This window comes from Balearica regulorum, chromosome 12 (genome assembly GCF_011004875.1).
Source record: "Balearica regulorum gibbericeps isolate bBalReg1 chromosome 12, bBalReg1.pri, whole genome shotgun sequence".
Taxonomy (NCBI): domain Eukaryota; kingdom Metazoa; phylum Chordata; class Aves; order Gruiformes; family Gruidae; genus Balearica; species Balearica regulorum.
The window spans coordinates 3,752,626-3,772,940 of record NC_046195.1 but is presented as its reverse complement, the minus strand read 5'-3'; the positions used below and the strand labels follow the sequence as shown (position 1 = coordinate 3,772,940).

Genomic DNA, 20,315 nt, shown 5'->3' with positions numbered 1-20,315 from the left:
ATGCTGGTGAATTTGGAGTAATGAATGGATTTGAGGAGCTGCTTTTGTGCATCTCTTCCTCCAGATATAAACCTTGAGCATATAGGCTAATAAGGAAATTGCTGTGAATAGCCTTATTCCTATACTGCATTTGTAAAATGCTTTGGAAGTAAAATGTTCTTTCTAGAAGTACAGAGCAGCAGCAATAGCGGTTCTTGGTGTCTACGTAGAGTCTTGTAATTTTTTGTAGAGGAAAGACAGTGCTGCATTTTCTCTTCTGGCTAGTGACTCCCTTTCTCAGCCAGACCTGGCTGGTGCTCCACATACGCCATTTCTGAGTAAGCGTTGGCTGGTTCACTTTACTGCTCATGGATGGTATGAGGCTGGGCTCTGAATGCACCATATCTCCCACAGCATTGTCTCCCTCTGCAAAACAGGATTAAGTGCTGTTATCCAGGTTTGGAGTGCCAAGATAGAGCTCAGCACAGTCATCCCGGACCAAGTGAGGCATTGGGCTCAGGGGGTCTGGCAAAACGACACATAGAAACAGTACTGAAAAATGCAGTGGTGTTCTGCAATTAGTTAGTGCTGATACATTTGGCATAGATTCGGAGTTGGTTGGGATTTAATATATTTGTATTTGTAATGAAGAGGAGATACATATATTCATGACAGTCACTTTTTTCTGCACAGTTCTTGCCATGGTCACCCCTCGCACATAGGCCTGCCGCACTCTCTGTCATTAGCACTGTTCTTTAATGGATGAAGGAGCATTTTGATCTTCTTTGCAAGGCAGACAGCTGCAGTTAGACTCTTCGTGTCTGTAGTGTCTGTCAACATCAGACCTTGATGTTGCTGTTGGCAGAAAATATCCCTACCAGTTACGCTTTTATATGAATTCAATTTCAATCATTAGTTGGCTGATTGATTTTATTTTTTATAATTTTTTTTATTGCATCTTCTGAAAGCCAGGTTAAAAATTAGGAAATATGCCATTGGATTTTTTAATGGGAATTCACCATTGGTTCATTCTGTGTTCTTTTTTTATTCCTCTTTTCTAGCTACTGATGCTACTTATAGTTGTTTGGCTCAATAGAGGAGGATCACAGAGATATTTTTCTCCCTTATCCTATGACTTTCTGGGATTTGATAATAAGACAACAGCCCTGTACTCCAGAGATGGGGAGTAAGAGCCTCTGCTCTTGATTGATGAAATGTCAGTATGTTTAGGCATCAAGAGGAGGGAGTGCCTCTTTTCTTAGAACATAGTAAGCGCTGGCATATCAAAGATGGCAGGAAACCAGAATCTTCCTCCATTCCAACTGAGGGGGCCCCACAGTGGATCTTATATATGCTTGGGTCAGGGGAGTGGGGATGGTTGGAAACCTAAATCTCACCAGTCTGAAAGAGAAATTTTAGGAGGATGGAAAGACTGATGAGCATTTGAACTTGGAACTTGTTTTATGGAAGTTTCACTGAATCAATATAGTGGTTGGAAAGCAGTACCTGCTTTTGTAATACAGAAGTGTAGCTATTTCTAGATCCTCATTATTATTCAGAAGAAAGGCATAATGCTTAAATAAGACAAAAAATGATCCCCTAAATAGATAAAGGACTAAATGCTTATCTAAAATTACAATAACATGAATCATCTTTTTTTCCTCTTAATCTATTTTACTAGACTATTTTGAGGATTGTGGTCCTTGGCATATGGGATTACATTGAAAACAAAATAGAGGTAAGCACTCTTACTGTTTGTACTGTTTTCCAGGCAGGCACAGTAAGAATATTAAGAACTGCTTTGAGTGGCTTTGATATAGACCTGATGCAATACAATATCTTTTACATCAGATAAATATGCACATTCTTCTCATTATATGCCTATATACATAGCTGTATCACGTAGTCTCTTTTTCTGTGAGAGACTCAGAGGAGTGCGATATTTGGAAATATTTAATTAAGGGAGGGATTGTGGGGTTTTTCCTCTTTGTGTCTATTTATTTTGTTATTAGAGCTGTGCAAGTCTTAACTATTGATACTGCTACTCTGAGATAATGAGCAATATGAGTAAAAATTGCCCTGTGACTTGTGTAATTCCGTTGCCCTAATCAAGTTGAAATTAGAACTGGCTGAAAAATTGTGTATAGTTTTCTGATAGAAAATACTGCTTTGGCAAAACCCCCAATTTTGTGAAACTATTTTTTAATTAAATTGAATTATCATAAACCCTGTCATTTGTACCTCAAATTAAAAATGAGGTAGAATGTGCATACCGTTGCAGAGGCAGATAAGGAAATGCATGTGTTATAAGTAGCATATATTCCCAATCTGAGCAGAAATCTGGAGACCAGGAAAATTAAAAGCTCTTTCTTGATAGTGTCTGATAAACTGATACTGCACAGGATGTACCAGAAGAAAATCTGGGTTTTCTCAGAGCTTAAGTGAGTCTAGAGGCTTGCACATTTTTGTAAGAAACCTTTTAACTTGCTAAATAACTGAAGTGAACCTTAAATTATCGATCCAGAGATTCTTATTATTGAGGCTAAATGCAGCAGTTTCTGATGATTTATTTTGGTAATTTGGAATGGAGCGATATTGTTCACTGTCCATCAAATGGTGGCAGTAAGAAGTGTTTCTTTTCAATACACTGGATTGTTATGCACAATTCTGAATGTGTGGTGCTTATAAAATCTCTGTCCTGCCTCCTTATGCAAACCATTAATCAATGGTCTCTGGCAGCTGGGAAGGGTCTCAGTAGGAATGAAAATGTGGTATTCTGTTCTACCCTGCTAGGTGAGTGTGGGACAGACACAGCGCTATAGCCAGTTTGCTCTGAAATGTACGTACACATGCATTTCTGTCTAATACTTTGCACAGTTGCCTTTTCTGATCTAATCCCAATGCAAGTCATGTCATACAAATCATTTTGCGTGGTCCCGGTTTTCAAAATCCTTGAAAACCTAGCTGCCCCATAAAGGTGAGAGCAGGGAGTCTTTCTGTCTTGATGCACAGACGTTCCCGCACGTTGTGTACTCAGGATGTGGCCAAGAGCTGTCAAGTCTCTTTGCTCCATCTTTTTCTACTTGTCTTCTTGATCTCTTCATTTAGACAGTAAGATATATGGGCAGGGACTGTATGCTTTTTTGGGATGACATTATGCCAAGTAACAGGTAATAAATACCAGTGATAATAAAACTCCTTGGCTGTAATAGCATTTAGGCGATCACTTCAACTGGGGGATTTTGGCCAGTATTTCCAAATACCTTTCTCTCTCCCTGCCCTCCCACCACAGTTTATCTCTCCTCACCTCATAAAATGCACTAAGGAATTCTGATGTGCTACCTGAAAAGGATGCAGCTTTTCTGGGGCTTGGCCACCTCTCATATCGCTTTCAAATATGTACCATAATTGCATTTCTTTTGAGCAAAGTGGAAGCCCTTCAAGACCCCAAGCAGGAATGGCAGGATTATGATCTTTAGGAAGGGTTTGAAAAAACTGATTTCTCTCTAGGTATTTGATGGTGCTGTCATAATCTTGTCCTTGGCACCAATGGTGGCCTCAACAGTGGCTAATGGCCCCAGCAGCCCATGGGATGCTATCAGCCTTATTATCACACTACGAATATGGAGAGTGAAGAGGATCATTGATGGTGAGTGGTGATTCAGTTTGTGACTCCCAAGAATTACCTGGCAGGCTGGGAAAAAAGAGATTTTAAAAATATTTAAAGATTGCTTGCCACCGCTGTTTCTATTGTTCTCCTTCCTCTTACATTTTAAAACCGCTGAACAGAAGAGTTTTGCCTCCCATGGAGGAGAGTTGGTCTCAAGTTCAGGGCTGTATCTCCTGTTTCCTATGAGCTTTTAGAATTGATTCGTTTGCTTTTCTGCTAGGCACCTTCACATCCCCTATCCTGTAAAGTAAATGCCCTGACCTGCTTCCTCTTTTTTGCCAACAGATGTCATTCCCGATTCTGCAAAATAATTGCTTCCAGTCTGCTTTTCTGATATTTGCTGCACCCTCCCCATTTCCATACAGCTAGTTCTGTCTTGGGGCTGTCTTCTCCAGGTTCTTGTCTGTAATACGATTTTTTATGTTAGGTTCTAGGAGCATTTTCTTACTATGGGGGTTCCATGCTGAAAGTGCTATCTGCAGTGATGGTGCGCTGTACAGCATAATAATGTAGTGTGTGTCGGTACTGTTTTGCATAGACCTCTGTGGGGAAGCACCAGGGGACGTAAGAAAGCCCCAGCAAGTCAAGGTTGCAGAGAGCAGAGCTGGTGATTGTGCCTGGAAGAAAGGACTTCAGTGTAGGCTACTTTGTGTTCAGTGCTTTCAGGCATTTCAGGTTACAGGGAGAAGAGGTGGAAAAGGAATCAATGAAGGGTCACTTTGCTTGTGTGTGAAAGATCAGAGTCAAGTTCTTACTTTGGGTTTAGATGCCCAGGAAACTCTGTATTCAGAGTTGAGGAAAGGTCACAGCCCTCTGACTGAAGTGCACAAAAAAAGTTCAGAATCTTGTGTAGCTTCAGAAAACATCAAGAATTTCAATATGCATTGAACAGCTTTGCTGATCAGTCTGAGTTTGCCTTAGTTATGACAGGACCTAAATTTCCAGAGGCGTTCAGAACACCTATTGAAAACTGGGCTGTAGCTTGAAAAGCAATAGAAGATAAATGCCTTTTTGTTTTTTAAAATATCCTTCTTAGTCTGCTGTTTCCATTAAGGACTTCTTACCGCAGAGTCTAGGAATTAAATGCTAAGGGCTCTGGAATAGTTCTTTTCCTAAGGGAGCCATGCTGTTCAGGTTTAGAGGGGTTGGGCCTAATTCTAAGCAGAAAATCCTCCTACCCAGCAATTCAGGAAACTTCTGGTAAACACTGGAAAAGCTCTGTATTAGTGCAGCAGAAGCTAGGAAGAGCGTGCAGGATGCATTTCAGCTCAGCCAGGCAAATGGAGATCTGACCAAACAAGATCTAGACCCTGCTGATGACCTGCATTTCACATGTTAGAAATCCTTTTCCAGAAGAAATACTCTAGTGCTATTTCTATAAGAAATACTCTAGTTCTCTAGACATTCTTTGCCTGCAAAGGTCTGTAGAGGTTTTCTCTCTGAGTAAAAAAAAAATAAAAAATCACAGCTGGGTTACTCTAAGTGCTTATTTGTGTTTTCCAGCCTATGTCCTTCCAGTGAAAGTGGAGATGGAGATGATGATTCAGCAGTATGAGAAGGCAAAGGTTATTCAAGATGAGCAGCTGGAAAGACTAACCCAGATCTGCCAAGAACAAGGGGTAAAGTTCAGTTGTGTCTTTATTTACGCAGAGCTTGTCATGGCAAATCAAACAGTTCATGTACTTTGCTGCAAGCTAAGGTTTGAGAAGTATCACTAGGACTTCTGTTGTAGGGTGACAGGTCTCAGTGTTAAGGAAGTATTAGCTGCAGCCAGGATATTGTCAGCATATTTGTCAAACAGCAGTTGTCTGCATCTGCTGCTGTGCTTGTGTTTTTTAAGGTGAGGAAAACAAATGTGAGGAATAGAAAAAGAATGCTTCCAGCATGTAATTTATTGAATGAGTACGGATAGCTCGATATAATATCAGGAACATGCAAAAGTTGTTGCCATTGTTGGAAGCTGCAGCTATATTAAGGCTGTATTCCGAGGAAAAGTATATGCAGCTGAAAGCTAATGAATCTCCCTGCTTTAAATGCAGAAGGCAGCTTCCCTGTAGGTCAGTCGGAGACTCTTTTGGCAGACTCAGAATGTTGCAATAGAAGCTTCTAGTTGCTGGAAGCAAGTCGAGATTTAAGACTCTTTCCAGGCTTTCAAATATGCAGTGACTCAGTCGTGAGGTAAGGAAAGGTGAAGCTTAAAATACCTCAAATGAATATATTTACATTAAAAAGGTGTAAACCCACTGTTTGGGCAATGAGCCAGGAGTTTTTGCAGTTTGTCTCATGCAAATAAGTTCTTGAGTAACCGCCTTTAAAGTAGAAACTGGGGATGTATGTTGAGGCCCAGGCTAAGTGGGGCATTCAGGTGACCACAACAGAATGATCCCCCAAGTGACTGACTTCTTGTTTCCGTTATAAGAGTAACTATGAGGTATCCAAACAAATCCTGGACGTTTCTGGCTTCAACTCCCACCCCACATAGGTGTTTTGCAAATACAAAATGAGGAGACCTGTAAGTCTGAATGGCTCAATTGTCAAAAAGTTGAAGGACCTGAGCAGGCAGGAGGAAAGGCAACTTGTCACAGAACAGACCAACTGCCCCACAGGTGCATAATCTGAAGCAGGGATTTAGGTGCCTATCCTTTCCAAGGAACCTGAAATACTTGTGAAACCATCAGTATTCAGGTCCCCAGATGGCTTTTTAGATTTATTTCCAGGTCTCCTGAATCTCAGCCTAGAATTCTGCCGTGAACTCTTGGTGGTGTTAGGTTGCCTTGTCTGTGTGATGAATTTGGAAGTCCTGTTGACAGTGTGTGTCATTTCATAACACTGTTTTTGACAGTCTCTCATGTTAACCATAACAAATTTTCTACATCTTAGGCTTCGCTTTTGCAAAAAATTAGTTACTTCCAACTATGTAAGTATCTTCAGTGGCAAAGCTACAGTCCTCTTCATCACAACTTTGCACAATGATATTAAACGATACATGCTTCTGTCATGGTTGTTAAATGAACAGGGAAATGGTGTATATATGCCACTTTACAGAGGAGATATTATCCTTTGACCAAATGCATTAAGCAAATCAGCAATTTCTTGAGTCCCGTTGCAGTATTTTGTTTGTCAGACCATGCTATTAGGCTAAAGTTCTTAGCAGTCATAAATTTGAAAATACTTATTTTTAGGAAGTGTTATTATTCAGCCAGATAACACTCTCAATCTCTAAACAATTTTTGGTATTTTTATTTCATAGTCTTTGAGTAAAGGTGGGCTCATTATCCCAAGTGGGGTTCAGGAGCAGCTTTTGCCACTCTTCCTTCTGATCCACATACTCGTTATCTGCGCGCATGGCTCACAAAACATCTGAGCATAGTAGCCCTAATCTGAGCTCTGATGGTTACAGCGTAGCTATACATCAAGCACAAAGAAATACTGCATTGGTAGATGAGTAAATCTGTGAAAACAGAGCAGGTTGTCTACTAGCTTTCAAGTGTCTTCAGCTATTGAAAAATACAGACTATAGAAAAATGACAGCATGCTAATCTGTTTTATTTTACTGTCCTGACTTCCTGCCAAACAAATGTCTTAGCTGTGTAATATGAGGTAAATGTACTAATTTGCTACAGTTAGCAACATAAGATATTGACACAAATACTGCATCCTTTCATTGTAAATTAATAGCTTCATAATTCAGTCAAGAACAAGTTGTCAGCGTTATAATATTCACGTTAACATTGTGTACAGTATCTGGTGGGAAAAATGTCTCCTAATGGTATTTAATGTCTAAAATTCTGCCAGGTTTTTGCTTTTTCATTTGATCGTCTTTCCTGAACTTTTTAAAGGATTGCTCGTTCATGGAGTTTTAAGTGTGCATGTCTCTGTTTTTGAGTGAAGGGTTGCCTACAGTAGTCTGGCTGCTCTCAAATCTGGAGCACCGGCAGGGAGAGATTCCAGTTTGCCTTGTCTGTGTGGTATCACCTCTGGCATGGGCAGATGGGATAGCTGGGAGCTGCCCGTAGGGATTGACCTGTTGCCTCAGACAGATGTTAGGGCACACCAGTGCCAGCCCAATTAGGAAGAATGGGCAAGCCACTATGGTTGCCTACGTCCCAGCAGTGGTTGTGGACGCTGATTCATCCTGAGGCTGCATCTCCGAGATGACACTGATGATTTGCATTTATTTAATAGTTACAGACAGGGCTGCAAACATTCCTGTTAGAAAGTTCTGAGATCCCGCGTTCAGTTTCTTACTGCTTTGCCACTTGTCAGGCAATTGGGATTGACATTCTCAAGGTCTGGCAACTTCTGCAGATGAAATTATTTTGAAAGTTTCAGACAAAATATTCATTATTTCTGAAGAGGAATTGGAAAAAAAAATTAGCCTGTTTTGTTTGGGATTTAAAACAAAAATAATTGTTGGCCACTTCTCTGAGAAATCACGTGCCCTCCTGTTTTGAAGCTGGTACTTAACACTTGACAGGCAGAAATGGAGTTCTTGTTTTTAAAAACTTAAAGTAGGAAAGATGCAGCCTCCCTTCATCATACTTTTTGAATTCTGTTTCTTTTGTCAATTGTGTATTTTTTTGGCCACTGATAGGGTATCACAACTATAAAGGACATTTCCATTCCTGAATGACATTGGAGATGTACTTTTTGCAAACAGGAAAATTCTTTCCAGATGTTGATTTTTGGCTAGCCATACATCTGAAAACCAGAATATATTTTATGAATTACAGTTGCACGGACCACCGCTTTGTTCTCTGTAGTACCCCACTGAAACTGTTTGAATAGTTTGCTGTTTTATTTATTCTCCATTGGCCAAGAAAGACATCACTAAAAGGGAGTGGAATGTGAGGGCAGTCAAGGCAGAAAATACTGAAAGGTCTGAGGGCAGCTGTACAGGACTTGACAAACCATGAGGGACAGTAACAGGGATTTCTAAGAATGGGTAAAGGTAAAAGGTAAAAAAGTCTCACTGCGATTACTATCAAAAATATGAACAGCGTACAATTGCTGATGGCATTGTTCTATCAGAATAACGTAACTTGCAAAACAAAGTTCCAGAGTTTCATTAACAATGCAAATTCGAGTCAGGGAAGAGTGTGGTTTTCCTCAGGAATCATCTGTAAAGGAATTTCCATTTCTAATAATAGATCTACTTACATGATCTCTTCTGCCTAACTTTCATGAGACTCATTCAGCTGAGTACAGTCCAGCCAAGACTATGTATTCAGCCTTATCACAAGAGCTCCTTTTCTGTCAGCTCCTATAGAATTGGGTTTTTCATCATTCTCAAAGCTGCAACAACTATGGAAGCTATAATTTCTTATTTTATCTTGAAATATAATTTGTACAACAGCTGCTAGTTTAATGACAGGGCTATTTAGCTGGTAAAATTACCTATCGGAGAAATAACTTATGTTATCCTTTTGCAATAATTTTAATTTATTTCTAACTACCAGTCATTTTCTTGGTGAATGGAAGGCAGCCAAGGTCATCCCGTGTTTCATTCTGCCCATAAATCATTAGTTTGCAACTGTCTCCTGATTTTTATTGTTACCAACAATGGCTAAACTAATGGAAATAAACATTGGATTGTATCCCAGTGGCAGATGAGTTTTAGGGCAGGGCATTCTCTACAGACAGCACTAATAGAAGTGAGCAAAGTTATTGCTCCTGCATTAGACACGAGTAAGCTTCTGGCTAAAATGTTCATTGATCTCTCTGAAACTATGTCAATCATACTCTGTTGCTAGACCATTAAAGGGAAGTACTGTATGATTCACTGCTAAGTCCCTTTTTGAGACTTACATGCATATTGTAAAATGTCAGATAGGATGAGTGGCACGTTTTATAAAACCAGGCATGTAAACTGAGACGTTATCTGGAGCTCTGGTTAGGTCTCTGTCATTTTACCTGCTTATAAATAATCACCTAATGCATTCTCTGAGTGAGGAAGTACACAGGTGTGCCCCATAGTTCTTTCTGGTTTGTTTCCTGCCAAAATATTGCTAAGGATGTGCTATTAGAGGACATGTAACAAATTTTAAAAACACTAAACAAGTTTAAATTTACCATCAATGAACTTTCTCTTCATGCCTGAGAATCTAGTTACTCATTCTTATATGAGATGGCCTGTACATCCCTTTTTCTTGGTAATAAGTGTATTTTCACATTAGCCACGTGTATTACACCTTTATTGCTGTCTTCAACTCCCTCATGGAAGGCTGTAGCCAGGCTCTTCTCAGAGGTGCACAGTGACAGTACACAAGCCTAGAATGTGCAAAATTCCTATTCAATATAAGAACAAACATTTTCACTAGGAGAACGGTCAGACACAGGAGCAGATTGCCAGGGACGTTGTGGTATGTATATACAGCCCTGGAGATACTCAAAACTTGACAGACTTTTAGCAACCGGAGCTAAATGGACTTGCTTTAAGCGGGGTGTTGGACTAGATGACCCCCACAGGTCCATTTCAGCCTAGATTATGCTGTGATTCTATGAAGTTTTCAAATATATTTTTTCCATTGCAGAGTATGTTAGGAACTTATTGATAAAGGAACCACCAGAAGCTACCGAAGTATATGGAATTAAAGATAATGAGTATCATAAGTCTCCTGATAAATTATGTCAGTAGCAGTCTCAAGTGGACCAGTGCTCAGTTTGTAATTGTCTTGAGTCAGGAGATGGTTTACTGTAGTGTCCTTGATCGCAACAAGTTGTCTTCCACACAACAGCATTATTTGCCCACTGCCTCTCTGTGGGATTTACAAGGTTCTTAAAGCAGAGCCTATGAGGCTCGAACATAGATACCTCTGAGTAAGTCTTAATTTAAACAAGTCAAAGCATGTATGTAAGTTCATATGCCTTTTTTTCTTTCCCTCATGATATGTATCATATGTATCCTTCCTTACAGGCTGAAGGAAGGGTGGTCTACCTGAAAATAGGAAACATGTTTTTCTCAATACAGCTCTCCTGCAGTACTCTATATTAGAGAGGCCCAGGTCTATATTCAGATGGCTACATCAGCTCCTACTGCAAATAGAAATTTCATGTGTTTAACTTGGCCCAGAGTTTTTACTTTAAAAGACTGTTATATTTTATACCTTTTAATGATTTATTTAACCTGCCCTGGACTGCATGACATGCAGTCAGAGCAATCTCATTAGCTCTTTTACACATTAGAGCTGCCCAAGGTCAGTGTTCGATATAATGTTCAATAGATATAAGCACCTACAACATAATTTGCTCATGTAGTCTCTCACTGAATTACGCCGTAAGGAACACCCACTTCTCTTAGGCTTAACCTTTGTTTTTAGTGGGTTGCTTTTAGTGGCCAAAACTGTATTCCGGCTTCTACAATATCTAGGGATAATTTTTAAGTAAGAATTGGAAACAATTAATATTGAACAGATCTCCTGAGTAGATGCATGCACTTTGTGAGCAAAAATCTCTGTTTCTTGTTTACCTTTTCCTCAATATTTTATTGAATGTCCTTTCATTTTCTGAAATCAATCCTTATGATAAATGATTTTCCATCCCACCCAGACCCTTTTTGAACATGCTAGAGACTTAGAGAGTATGGGTTTGCATTTGGAAGCAGTATATGGAGTTGAGTTTTGGCTCTGTCCTGCACTCCGTGTCTGTTACAGTTATGGTTCCGCATCTCTGTGGAACATGTTGCATAGATCACTTTGCGTCAGTAACAGCGAATGTGGGAGTGAGACAGACACCATTATTACAACGAATACCCTCTTCTCTGTCAATAAAAAAATGACATTTACACACATAAGAGTATTTGATTCCAGCTTTTCACTGTTTTAATGACTACGTAAACTTCAGGGCAAATATGAATGGGACCGGGAAGCTGACCGTCTGAGGTAATGGAAAAGTGTTAACCAGCTGCAGCTGCAGCAGCAACCTCAGTTTCTGCTGTTATCTTTCTGAACATCTCTGTATGCTATTATTCACCTTGTACATGATGTTGAAGTCCAGAGCACTGTGCTGCTTTCCTGTGCCTAGGAATTCAACCCTTCTATCTGCTCTTGACAGTCTCATGTTCAGTTCTGGATTTTAGACCAGCCGAACTAGCTCAGTGTTAAGAGCTGAAAATAAGACAAGCATGTGGCTTGTGTTTGCAGCTAGCAATAAAAGAGGGTTCACATATCACTTAAAACGTTGCAGGTCCTGCATACCCTTCTCATCCTCAGGCAGTGGATGAGGGAAGTATTGCATGAGCCAAGACATCGGTCTAGGTTTCAGTTTCTGCTAGAATGTGATGTTTGCGTGATCTTCATAAGCAGGTGCTTCCTCTGCTGCTGTAGGCAAAAGCATGTATTTCTGTCTTTCAAACATAAGATGGCAGCAAAGCCCCTTCTGTTTTTGACGTTACCAGCAGTGGTAGCTGTTCACCAGAGTAACTGTAATTTTCTCTGTGGATTCCAGTTTCTTATGCTGTCTGTGTGGTTGGGATTCAACCAAGGTAGTAATTTTCCCCATATAAATAGGAAATAAAAGAATTGTTTGGACAAAGTGTAGCTGTCCAGCATGGTGATCCCAGCGATGGTTGCAGACTGCTGCTTGGTCCAGCATGCCAGGCTGAGTAGTTCATAGCTTTTTCACAGAGCCGTATTAAGCAATAACATTTATAAAGGCATCTATTAAAAACTGGATGGTGACTGGATATGGACTTTTTAAAGATTGACAGTAATCTGTGGATATTTGGAAACACTTGCTTTATTGATTGGAACATGTAAGTGGGCATCAGAAAGTCTGGTCTCTTCCCCCATTTTTGCCATAGGTTCACTGCGGCAGGAAAGATCACCTATTGTGCTTCCTTTTCAACATCTGTAACATGCAGTGATTCCCTTCAAGCTTTTGATTGTTACAAGGTTCAGCCAATCTTTGTGAATGCTTAAGCTGGTTAAATTGGGTGTGATGCAGAAATACAATTACGGAGCTGACTTTTAGGTAGTTTTGTCTATTTCTGTTACAAAATACCTGCCTTTTTTTTTTTTTTTCTTCTCTTCCATGAAGAAAGAAATCATATCCTGCCTCTAGGCCAGAATTAAGCATTTTAGTGGCAATATTTCTTTTTCTGACACACAGGAATCTTTTTGAAGGATGAAATGTGAAATGTAGAAAAACAGTAATGATGCCTAATTTTTATTGCCTTTTAGTTTCAGCTAGGCAAGTAGCTATGGTTAGGCAATAATTTTTTAAAAAAAAATCTCCAGATTTATTTTTTGCCTATCACGTTTGAGTGCATTTCTTCCTTTAAACCAAGGGAATGTCTGAAAGGATATCCTTCTCCCTTTAAATGTGAAATGTAAGATATTTTGGGATTTCTTTTTCTTTCAAGTCAAGGATAAACCCTGAAATTCTCTGTGTTGTAAACTTGAACTCCAGACAGTCCTTTCACGGCTGAATGATGCATTCATACTGGCACCTCTGGTATGGCACGGGCACCTTAAGTCTCAGGAAGCTTAGGGCTGGCTGGGAAAAGTGTTAGTACTCCCAGTTTACTACTTCTTCCTTGCTGATAGGTTAACACAAAAATCACCATCTGGGATCTGCCGCGGAGGTTTTGTTGAAGGACTCAAGGAGCAGGGCTGTGTTTTGACATTTGCTGATACTACCCGGCTCCTCTGGCTCCCACTGCCAGAGGACCTTTGGTTAAGAGCAATGTGCATTTCATGCAGCCATCTGTCTGCAACTGCCAGACCTCTGACCACTGATTTCAAGACAGAGACGAAGCTGTGTGCGCTTTGTTACATCCCTGTATTTGGTGGTTTGAATGTGATCTGGAAAGCTTAAAGTGTCCTTTTGCTCTCTAGATTTTGAGTCTTGCAGTGGGCCTTGCAATTTAGTCTAAGTTTCTTTTCTTATGCTCTGGAAGGCAGACAGTCTCCAGATGTGGCAAACTGGAATCCCTTTTTCTTTCCTCTTTTTTTTCTTTCTAAAATCTACGGAAACTCTGTCTTGTTTCCCCTCCAGTCACTTACACGGCTTGGAGGAACTGCTGGCGCTCTGCAGTGTGCCTGGGGTTTGTGCTGTGTCCGACGTGGACCATGGTGGAACAAACTGGGTCCAACGACAGATTCCAAAATCTGACAGCAAAGTAATTTGAATCAGCGTCTGAGAGGGAAGAGCCAGAACCAGATTCACTTAGCGTACATACTGTTACACACCAGTTTTCAAGCACTGAGGTGCTAATTCCATCTCTGTTGTAAATGCGGAGTGACAGGTGCAGTGTGGCTCGCCGTAGCATCATGCTTTCTGATGGCTTTTCAGGCCTTGAACTATGGGAGGCCCAGCAATGCTAAGTTTTAAAGGCCTTAGCCTGTTATTTGCCTCATTTGCTTTTCCCTCTCAGCCCCTCTATAATTAGATGTGACTTGGTCACTGCTGTACTACTGATATTAAAAAGAGTTTAAGAAAGAGAAACCCTCTGCTACACAGCCCCATAGCTGTGCTGGATGGCAGAGGGGAAGGACAGTGGGATCTTGTAGTGCCTGTTTAGGGTTTAAAGGGTCTCTGCAGCCTCTCCAGAAAAATTATTTTCCTTCTTGCATTGTGGAAGACCTGTGGCTGTCACACATGAGAGCAATATGCTGTGTCCATCAATCAGATGGTACCTGGTAGCTTCTGTTTTTTTGTCAGTGTCTGGTTTGTAACACCAGCCAGGAGGCAAATACCCTCCTGGCTGCAGAAAGTCATTAACTGCTGTGGCTTGTGTACTTGAGGGGATTGGCCAGAAAAGTGGCAACCTTCCCCAGGGTTTTCTGCGCACTGTTGAGTACAGAAGATTTCAAGCTGGAAGAGGGCTGTGGTGTCCCTCCCCCTTGCCCAGTTAGTGGAGGAGGACCATTCTGGGTACTGCTTAGAGAACTTCCCTCCATAGAAATCCTCAGTACAAAGTCGTGCAGAATAGGGATGTTTGTCATGAACCTAAATCCCTAGATGCCTGTTAAGAATGGTCTTCTATAGAGATTTCATTTGATTTGGCAGTTAGATCTGTTAAAAATTGTTCAAAATCATATCTTCAGGATGCAGACATGTACAAAATAGAAGACCAGCATGAGGGAGTCACTATGTTTAGATTATGTGAACAATAGTCCAGCTTACATGGGCTTTTGGAGAGCATCAGCACCTCGGACTCGCATCTTGGCTCAACCTCATTTTATTTACTGTCACCAGTTTGTAGTGGTTTAGTGACAAAATGAGTAATAGGTCCCCAACTGTAGAATATACACTTCTGGCCATGCTTATATGACATCAGTGTGTGGTGTTGTTTTTTCCTCTAGTTTGAAATCAGGCAGCTGAGAGCCCACCTTGCTCAGCAGGATTTGGATCTGGCTGCAGAGAGGGAGGCTGCGCTGCAGGTCCCACATGTACTGAACAAACAGACCAGCAACAGGTACAAAGTGGTAGCAACTGAAGATTCAGATGATGAAGCCACCGAGAACATCACTGAGCTGCGACCTCCACGAGGTGAGTACTGCCTGTGTGCTGCTACCCGCTGGCACAGCTGGTCCCATACACGGAGTTACTGAACCCACTAAATACTTTCATTTGACCAGTGAATTGATTACTTTCCCTAGAGACTGCATTTTCCCATTTTTGCAAAGACGCTGCATCTGCTTCAAAGTGGCAGGAACTGTTGTATTTGCGAACAGATTCTGAACAAAGCCAATAAAATGACTTGGGAAGAAAATGACTATGATGTTCCTTCCCAGTGTCGGCATGATTATATCCATCAAACACTGAAGAAGCAGCAGCCAAATCAGAATTGGCAGAAGGATAGTCACTCAGAGGAGAAAGCAGGGAAGTACAGAACAACATTGAAAAACAGGTTCGGTCTTTGGCCACTTGCATTTCAGTGGTTTAGAGAGGACCCATGCATAAGCTGTGAAGCTTGCCTTGCCCAGAGGCTATGCTCTCACCAGGTTGCTTAAAACGGCCAATGCTGGACAGCCCAGCTGTGCTTGGACAGGGCAGCTCTGGTGCCAGAAAAGGAGTGATGCACTGTGTCAGCAGCTCCTGCTTGGATGCCTAAGTGACTGTGATGAAGAGCAGTCCTGTGGGTGGCCTGTGAGTTTGTCTGTCGGGCAGGTGTGTCGTTCAGGGGAGTATCAACAGTTATATTTACCTGGATCCATTTTTATCACAGAAGTGCTAGACCAGAAGTATTTTTGGAGAAGACATAGGGTTTTTTTCCCTGTGATCTCCCAACCCTTACAATGGAGTGCAGAATGTGTCTTGATCTCAGTAACATTTAACATAATATTAAAGAGCAGACAACGCTTTCTACCTTAGTACATATAGATATACTAGTCTTCCTTGGACATCTTAGCTTGATTATTTTAGTAGATGAGTAGTATGTGAATATATCTGAATTAGAGGTTTGCATGGTATCTTTATTTCAGTCAAAGGCCTTCGAATTCAAGGCACAGAAGTACTTTAATCAAAAGGTTTAAGAGAAAAAAGCTCACCAGACATTTTCAACTGATAATCCTTTCCATTCTCTACACAGTAACGAAAGCACGTAGAAATTGTTTTTGTTTTTTCCTCTTTAATAATAGCTAAGCGCTAACCACAATTTTAGCCATTAATTATTCCTGATTTGAAATTGTATTTAAAAGCAGACAGTTGAGCAGACTGTCCCCTAAAATGCATTTCCCCCTTTTTTGTAGTATTGCAGAGGTTTCCCCAGTGGATATATTATAATTTATGCATGTGTTCCTTGAGGGTTACATTTGGAACTGGAGAGTGTTGTGCACATTTAAAAGGAGGCTTGCTGAAATTTTAGTGCAGTGGAGATTTATCTAAAAATTCTTCTGTCCAAGGTATTCCTTCCAACAGCCAGGTTAACACGATTGCTCGTTATTTGTGTCTCCCTGTAAAATGCTGGCCACACAAGCAACAAAGTATACGCACAATCTTCAGGACCAATTTCTACATTCGGTTAGGTAGATTAGAGAGATTCATGCTTTTCACTGAAAAAAGACATTCAGCAAATAAGAAAACAGGGATTACTTTACATATTGGGTAAGGTGCAGTTATGTTATATTTAAACATTCATACTGAGTACACAGAATTAATTTTTGATTCCCAGAAGTCATCTAAAAATGCAGGAGGAAGTATTTTTTGTGCATTGTATCATATATTACATACAATGCCTTTGTAGGTGCTTTGAGAGCTTGTCTTCAGAAGCTAAATTCAGGTGACTCAATTTTAACAATAGTCCTTTATGTTGAATGAGGCAGGAGCTGGACAGAAAAAAAAAAAATCCTGTGGTCTTACAGCAAGGGACACCCATCTGTGGTAGACTGTCCTCGTGGTGGACTGCTGACAAGGGGCCCAATTAAGATTGCATGAGAAACCACAAGCCCAGCAATAATGTTCAGTGCTTTAGTTCACAATCCAGATAACAGTCAGTGGAGGCAGAGGATTTTGCATGTAATTTCCTGCATTATTTTGCAAAGGAAAGTAGTGGGCTACCAGGGCTTTAAATCCTGCACTAGCAATGCTGGCTTAGAGATTGCTTCTGTGTAAGCTACAGGACTTCAAAACCTCAACTAACAGCTTGAGAAGGCAGTTACCCCTGGGGAAGAAAGATCGTGAGCCAGCCCTGCCTGGTTCTTCTCTCTCCCCACCTCAACTGCATCTTTCTTCTCCAGCTCTCCCAGCACCAACTTGCACTCCCAGTGATGTGCTGGCTCTCGCTACAGCAGCTTTCACCATTACCTCTTTGGCACGCTGTCAGCATTTTCTTCATCTACGCCCTGCCCATTCTGACCAATACGTGTATCAGCAAAAAATGAATGTGGTACATCGGCTGGAAGAAGAGCATGTCTTCAGCTGAAGATGCCTCCATCTGCGCCGTGCAGAAGGGGCCTATCTAATTGGTGTAGGATCTCCCATCTCCCCACCTGCTGAGGCACACAAAATACTCCTGAGACATGGGTCTGCAGAGCACAGGTGACTGAGACATTTCCTGTAGGTCATTTCTGCATCCTCCTGCTTCTCACATGCTGTGGTTACGCTGGCTATGATGTCTTCAGGATTTTCCACAGCACTCGCTCTGCCTGGAACTGTAAGCTCCTGACTTTTCAGTCAAGGGTTATGTTTTGCAAGTTACCCTCTGAGTCAAACCGCAGTAGGAATTGCTTTGCATCTATTTTCTCTAAGCTGTGTTTCTCCTCCTTAAAGATTCCAGAGTGTTGACTGTAGTTAATCATTCTGTGTGCCACATGGCATTGGTTAGCTTTGAAAAATTTCTTCAGTTGCCTATTACACTGACTAGTTGGAGGAGAAATAAGGGACCAGGTTGCTAATACTGTTAAAAGAAAAGCTACAGTTCAAAGCCACAGTTCAGCTGTTAGGCAAAATAAGCTCTCACGTGCTGTTCTTTTATGCTCTGGCAGAACGTTAGCCCTGCATGTAACACCTGAGGGTAGGGTATGGCATAGAATGCATGTGTTTGTGCCAAACTTTGTCAGCCTTCAAAAAAATCACCGTCTTCGGAGAGCCCTGAACTCTGCCAAAGCGGCAAGCTTGAGTTGGCTAGAGAACATACTGCCTGAGAAAATGGGATATTCCATCTCAAGGTAATCTTATTTCCCCTGTCTGTATTGAACAATGGAAACATTCAGTGCAGAATACTGTACCACGAAGGAGGTATGGAATAAGAAAGCATTCAGACTTTTTACTCATTTCCCTACCTGGGAGTTTTATGGGATAGTGCGTAAGTTAAAGCTCCTCGGGGGCAGCTGTAGCTTGTACTCTGGTATTTACACTGGATTTTGTGCAACCGTTTACTACAGCGCTCAGTAAAGTAAGTCAGGTAACCCCAGCATCACACGGTACACATAGCACCTCAGGGAAGTTGCGTAAAGACACGCGCTGTGGCCTGCACCAGGAGAGCACTGTACGTGCTGGCTGATTTGGTAGCTTTCAGGACGAGTTTTCACCCAGCTTTTCTCTCTGCAGATCTCTTTCTCGTTGTATCAGAAGTGCATTAATTGCTGGTACGGGACTGGGAGAGGCAAGAGCTCTAGTCAGATGGTCATCGGGCTCTGAAAGTGTCCCATAACTCCTCAGCTAATATTTTGGGCCTCTTCTTGAAGGACCACTTCTTGAGTCAGCACAGCTGTAAGCTGGTCAGTCCTGTGCTGATTCTCCGAGACGGTTACTGCCTCACACACTTCTCTGCCCAGAGTACCTCCTAACATAGTAGGAATAACTATGGAAAATGTACGGATATATGGTGTTTTCTAATTAATTTGGCTAAGATGCAGGAAATTTTTCACCTTTAACTTGCTTTGGATGGAGGTTTTATTTGTCTTGCCAAAAAAATTGATCTCCAGAATGGACAAACACGAAAGCTAAAACACAGGCTTCAGCGTGCAAGTCAAACGGTGCCATTATCAACACCAGGAAAGATGATGGACTCAAGAGAAGGGCAGGACTCTAGGAGCTATAAACCCAGGGCAAAGCTGTGACATTTGCTGCACTGTGAGCACTTTATTTAGCTTCTCTGCCTCGGTTTGTAAAGAGCTTACGGTGAAAGCTGATGCATGTGAATGCACAGCAGCATCGCTAATGATTTTCAGGATTGTTGTGGTCAGCCTTCTCTGAGAGCAAGGGAAATATCCAAAGTGCTGGCACCTCCTTTCTTCTTCCCAGGGATGGTTAGATTTGACATAATGGCAAATATTATCCTATCTGTTCATCTCTAAATTATAAAGGAAGTTTTTTCTCTTGCCGAGTTCTTACTTCGCACAGTATGTAACCGGTCATGGTCAGAATAACATCTAATGTTTTCTGCTCCTGCACAAATCATTTTTAGTGTTTAGTATACAAAGTTCCAGGCTTCAGGGAATGCCAGGTTCACAGTGCCCCATGTAGCCATTAATACTTCCTTCCAAAATTTATTATTCTTTAATCTCTCCCATAATATATGAATTACAGTCCCTAGTGAAAATTTTCCTGCATGTATCATTTCCGTTTTTGAAATTCTACAGTGCTGCCATAGTTTAAGATTAATATGCCACCCTTCTATTCCTTTGAGCAAGAACCGGATCCTAGCTCTGTTACTTCGTATCGCAGAAAGCTTATTTTAGCTCTTCTGAGTCAAATTTCCATTTTTATGGGGTTAGTAGTAAGTCTTTTGCTTTGGGGGACTGCTGCAATTTATGATCGTGCTTGGAGAAAAGTAAAGCTTGCTCTCCCCATAGGTACCCACTGTCTTGTAAGTGAAGAAAGTAGGATATGGGGAGGGGAACGTGACAAATTCTGGAGCTTCAGAGGGTTTCTCTTAAGATTATTCATAAACTGTCTGAGAAGGCAAAGCAGGGCACTGGAAAGGATTTTGTCAGTTGTTCCTTGCAAGGCAGTCTGAGCTGGTTGAACAGTTTTAAACTCTAAGCCAGTTCCTTTGGTGATCATCTGTTAGTGCTCTAAGAGAGCCCTGTTACTGCAGAACAATAGATAAAAAATAGTTTATGGTTATTTTCAAACGTTGAAATGTATCTACTTTGAAGCTTACTCCTGGAAATGGTTATATCTTAAGTGCACTCCACTTCCTGGTTAAACTCCATGCATCCGTGGAAGAGTGAGGATTTGGCTTCTCCGTAGGTGCCTCTTTCAGGCTTTGTGGTTC

At 41.2% G+C, this 20,315-nt stretch overlaps 1 protein-coding gene across 2 annotated transcripts in view; it reads left to right on the top strand.

Annotated features, from left to right (window-relative positions):
- The window catches only part of TMEM266 (transmembrane protein 266), an 88,820-nt gene that overhangs the window by 53,645 nt on the left and 14,860 nt on the right, over window positions 1-20,315 (top strand). For both annotated transcript variants that reach the window (XM_075764408.1, XM_075764409.1), the window contains exons 8-11: window positions 1,661-1,717; window positions 3,490-3,628; window positions 5,153-5,268; window positions 14,956-15,142. In XM_075764408.1, the coding sequence (XP_075620523.1) occupies window positions 1,661-1,717; window positions 3,490-3,628; window positions 5,153-5,268; window positions 14,956-15,142 (499 nt within the window). The remainder of the gene's footprint in view (window positions 1-1,660; window positions 1,718-3,489; window positions 3,629-5,152; window positions 5,269-14,955; window positions 15,143-20,315) is intronic.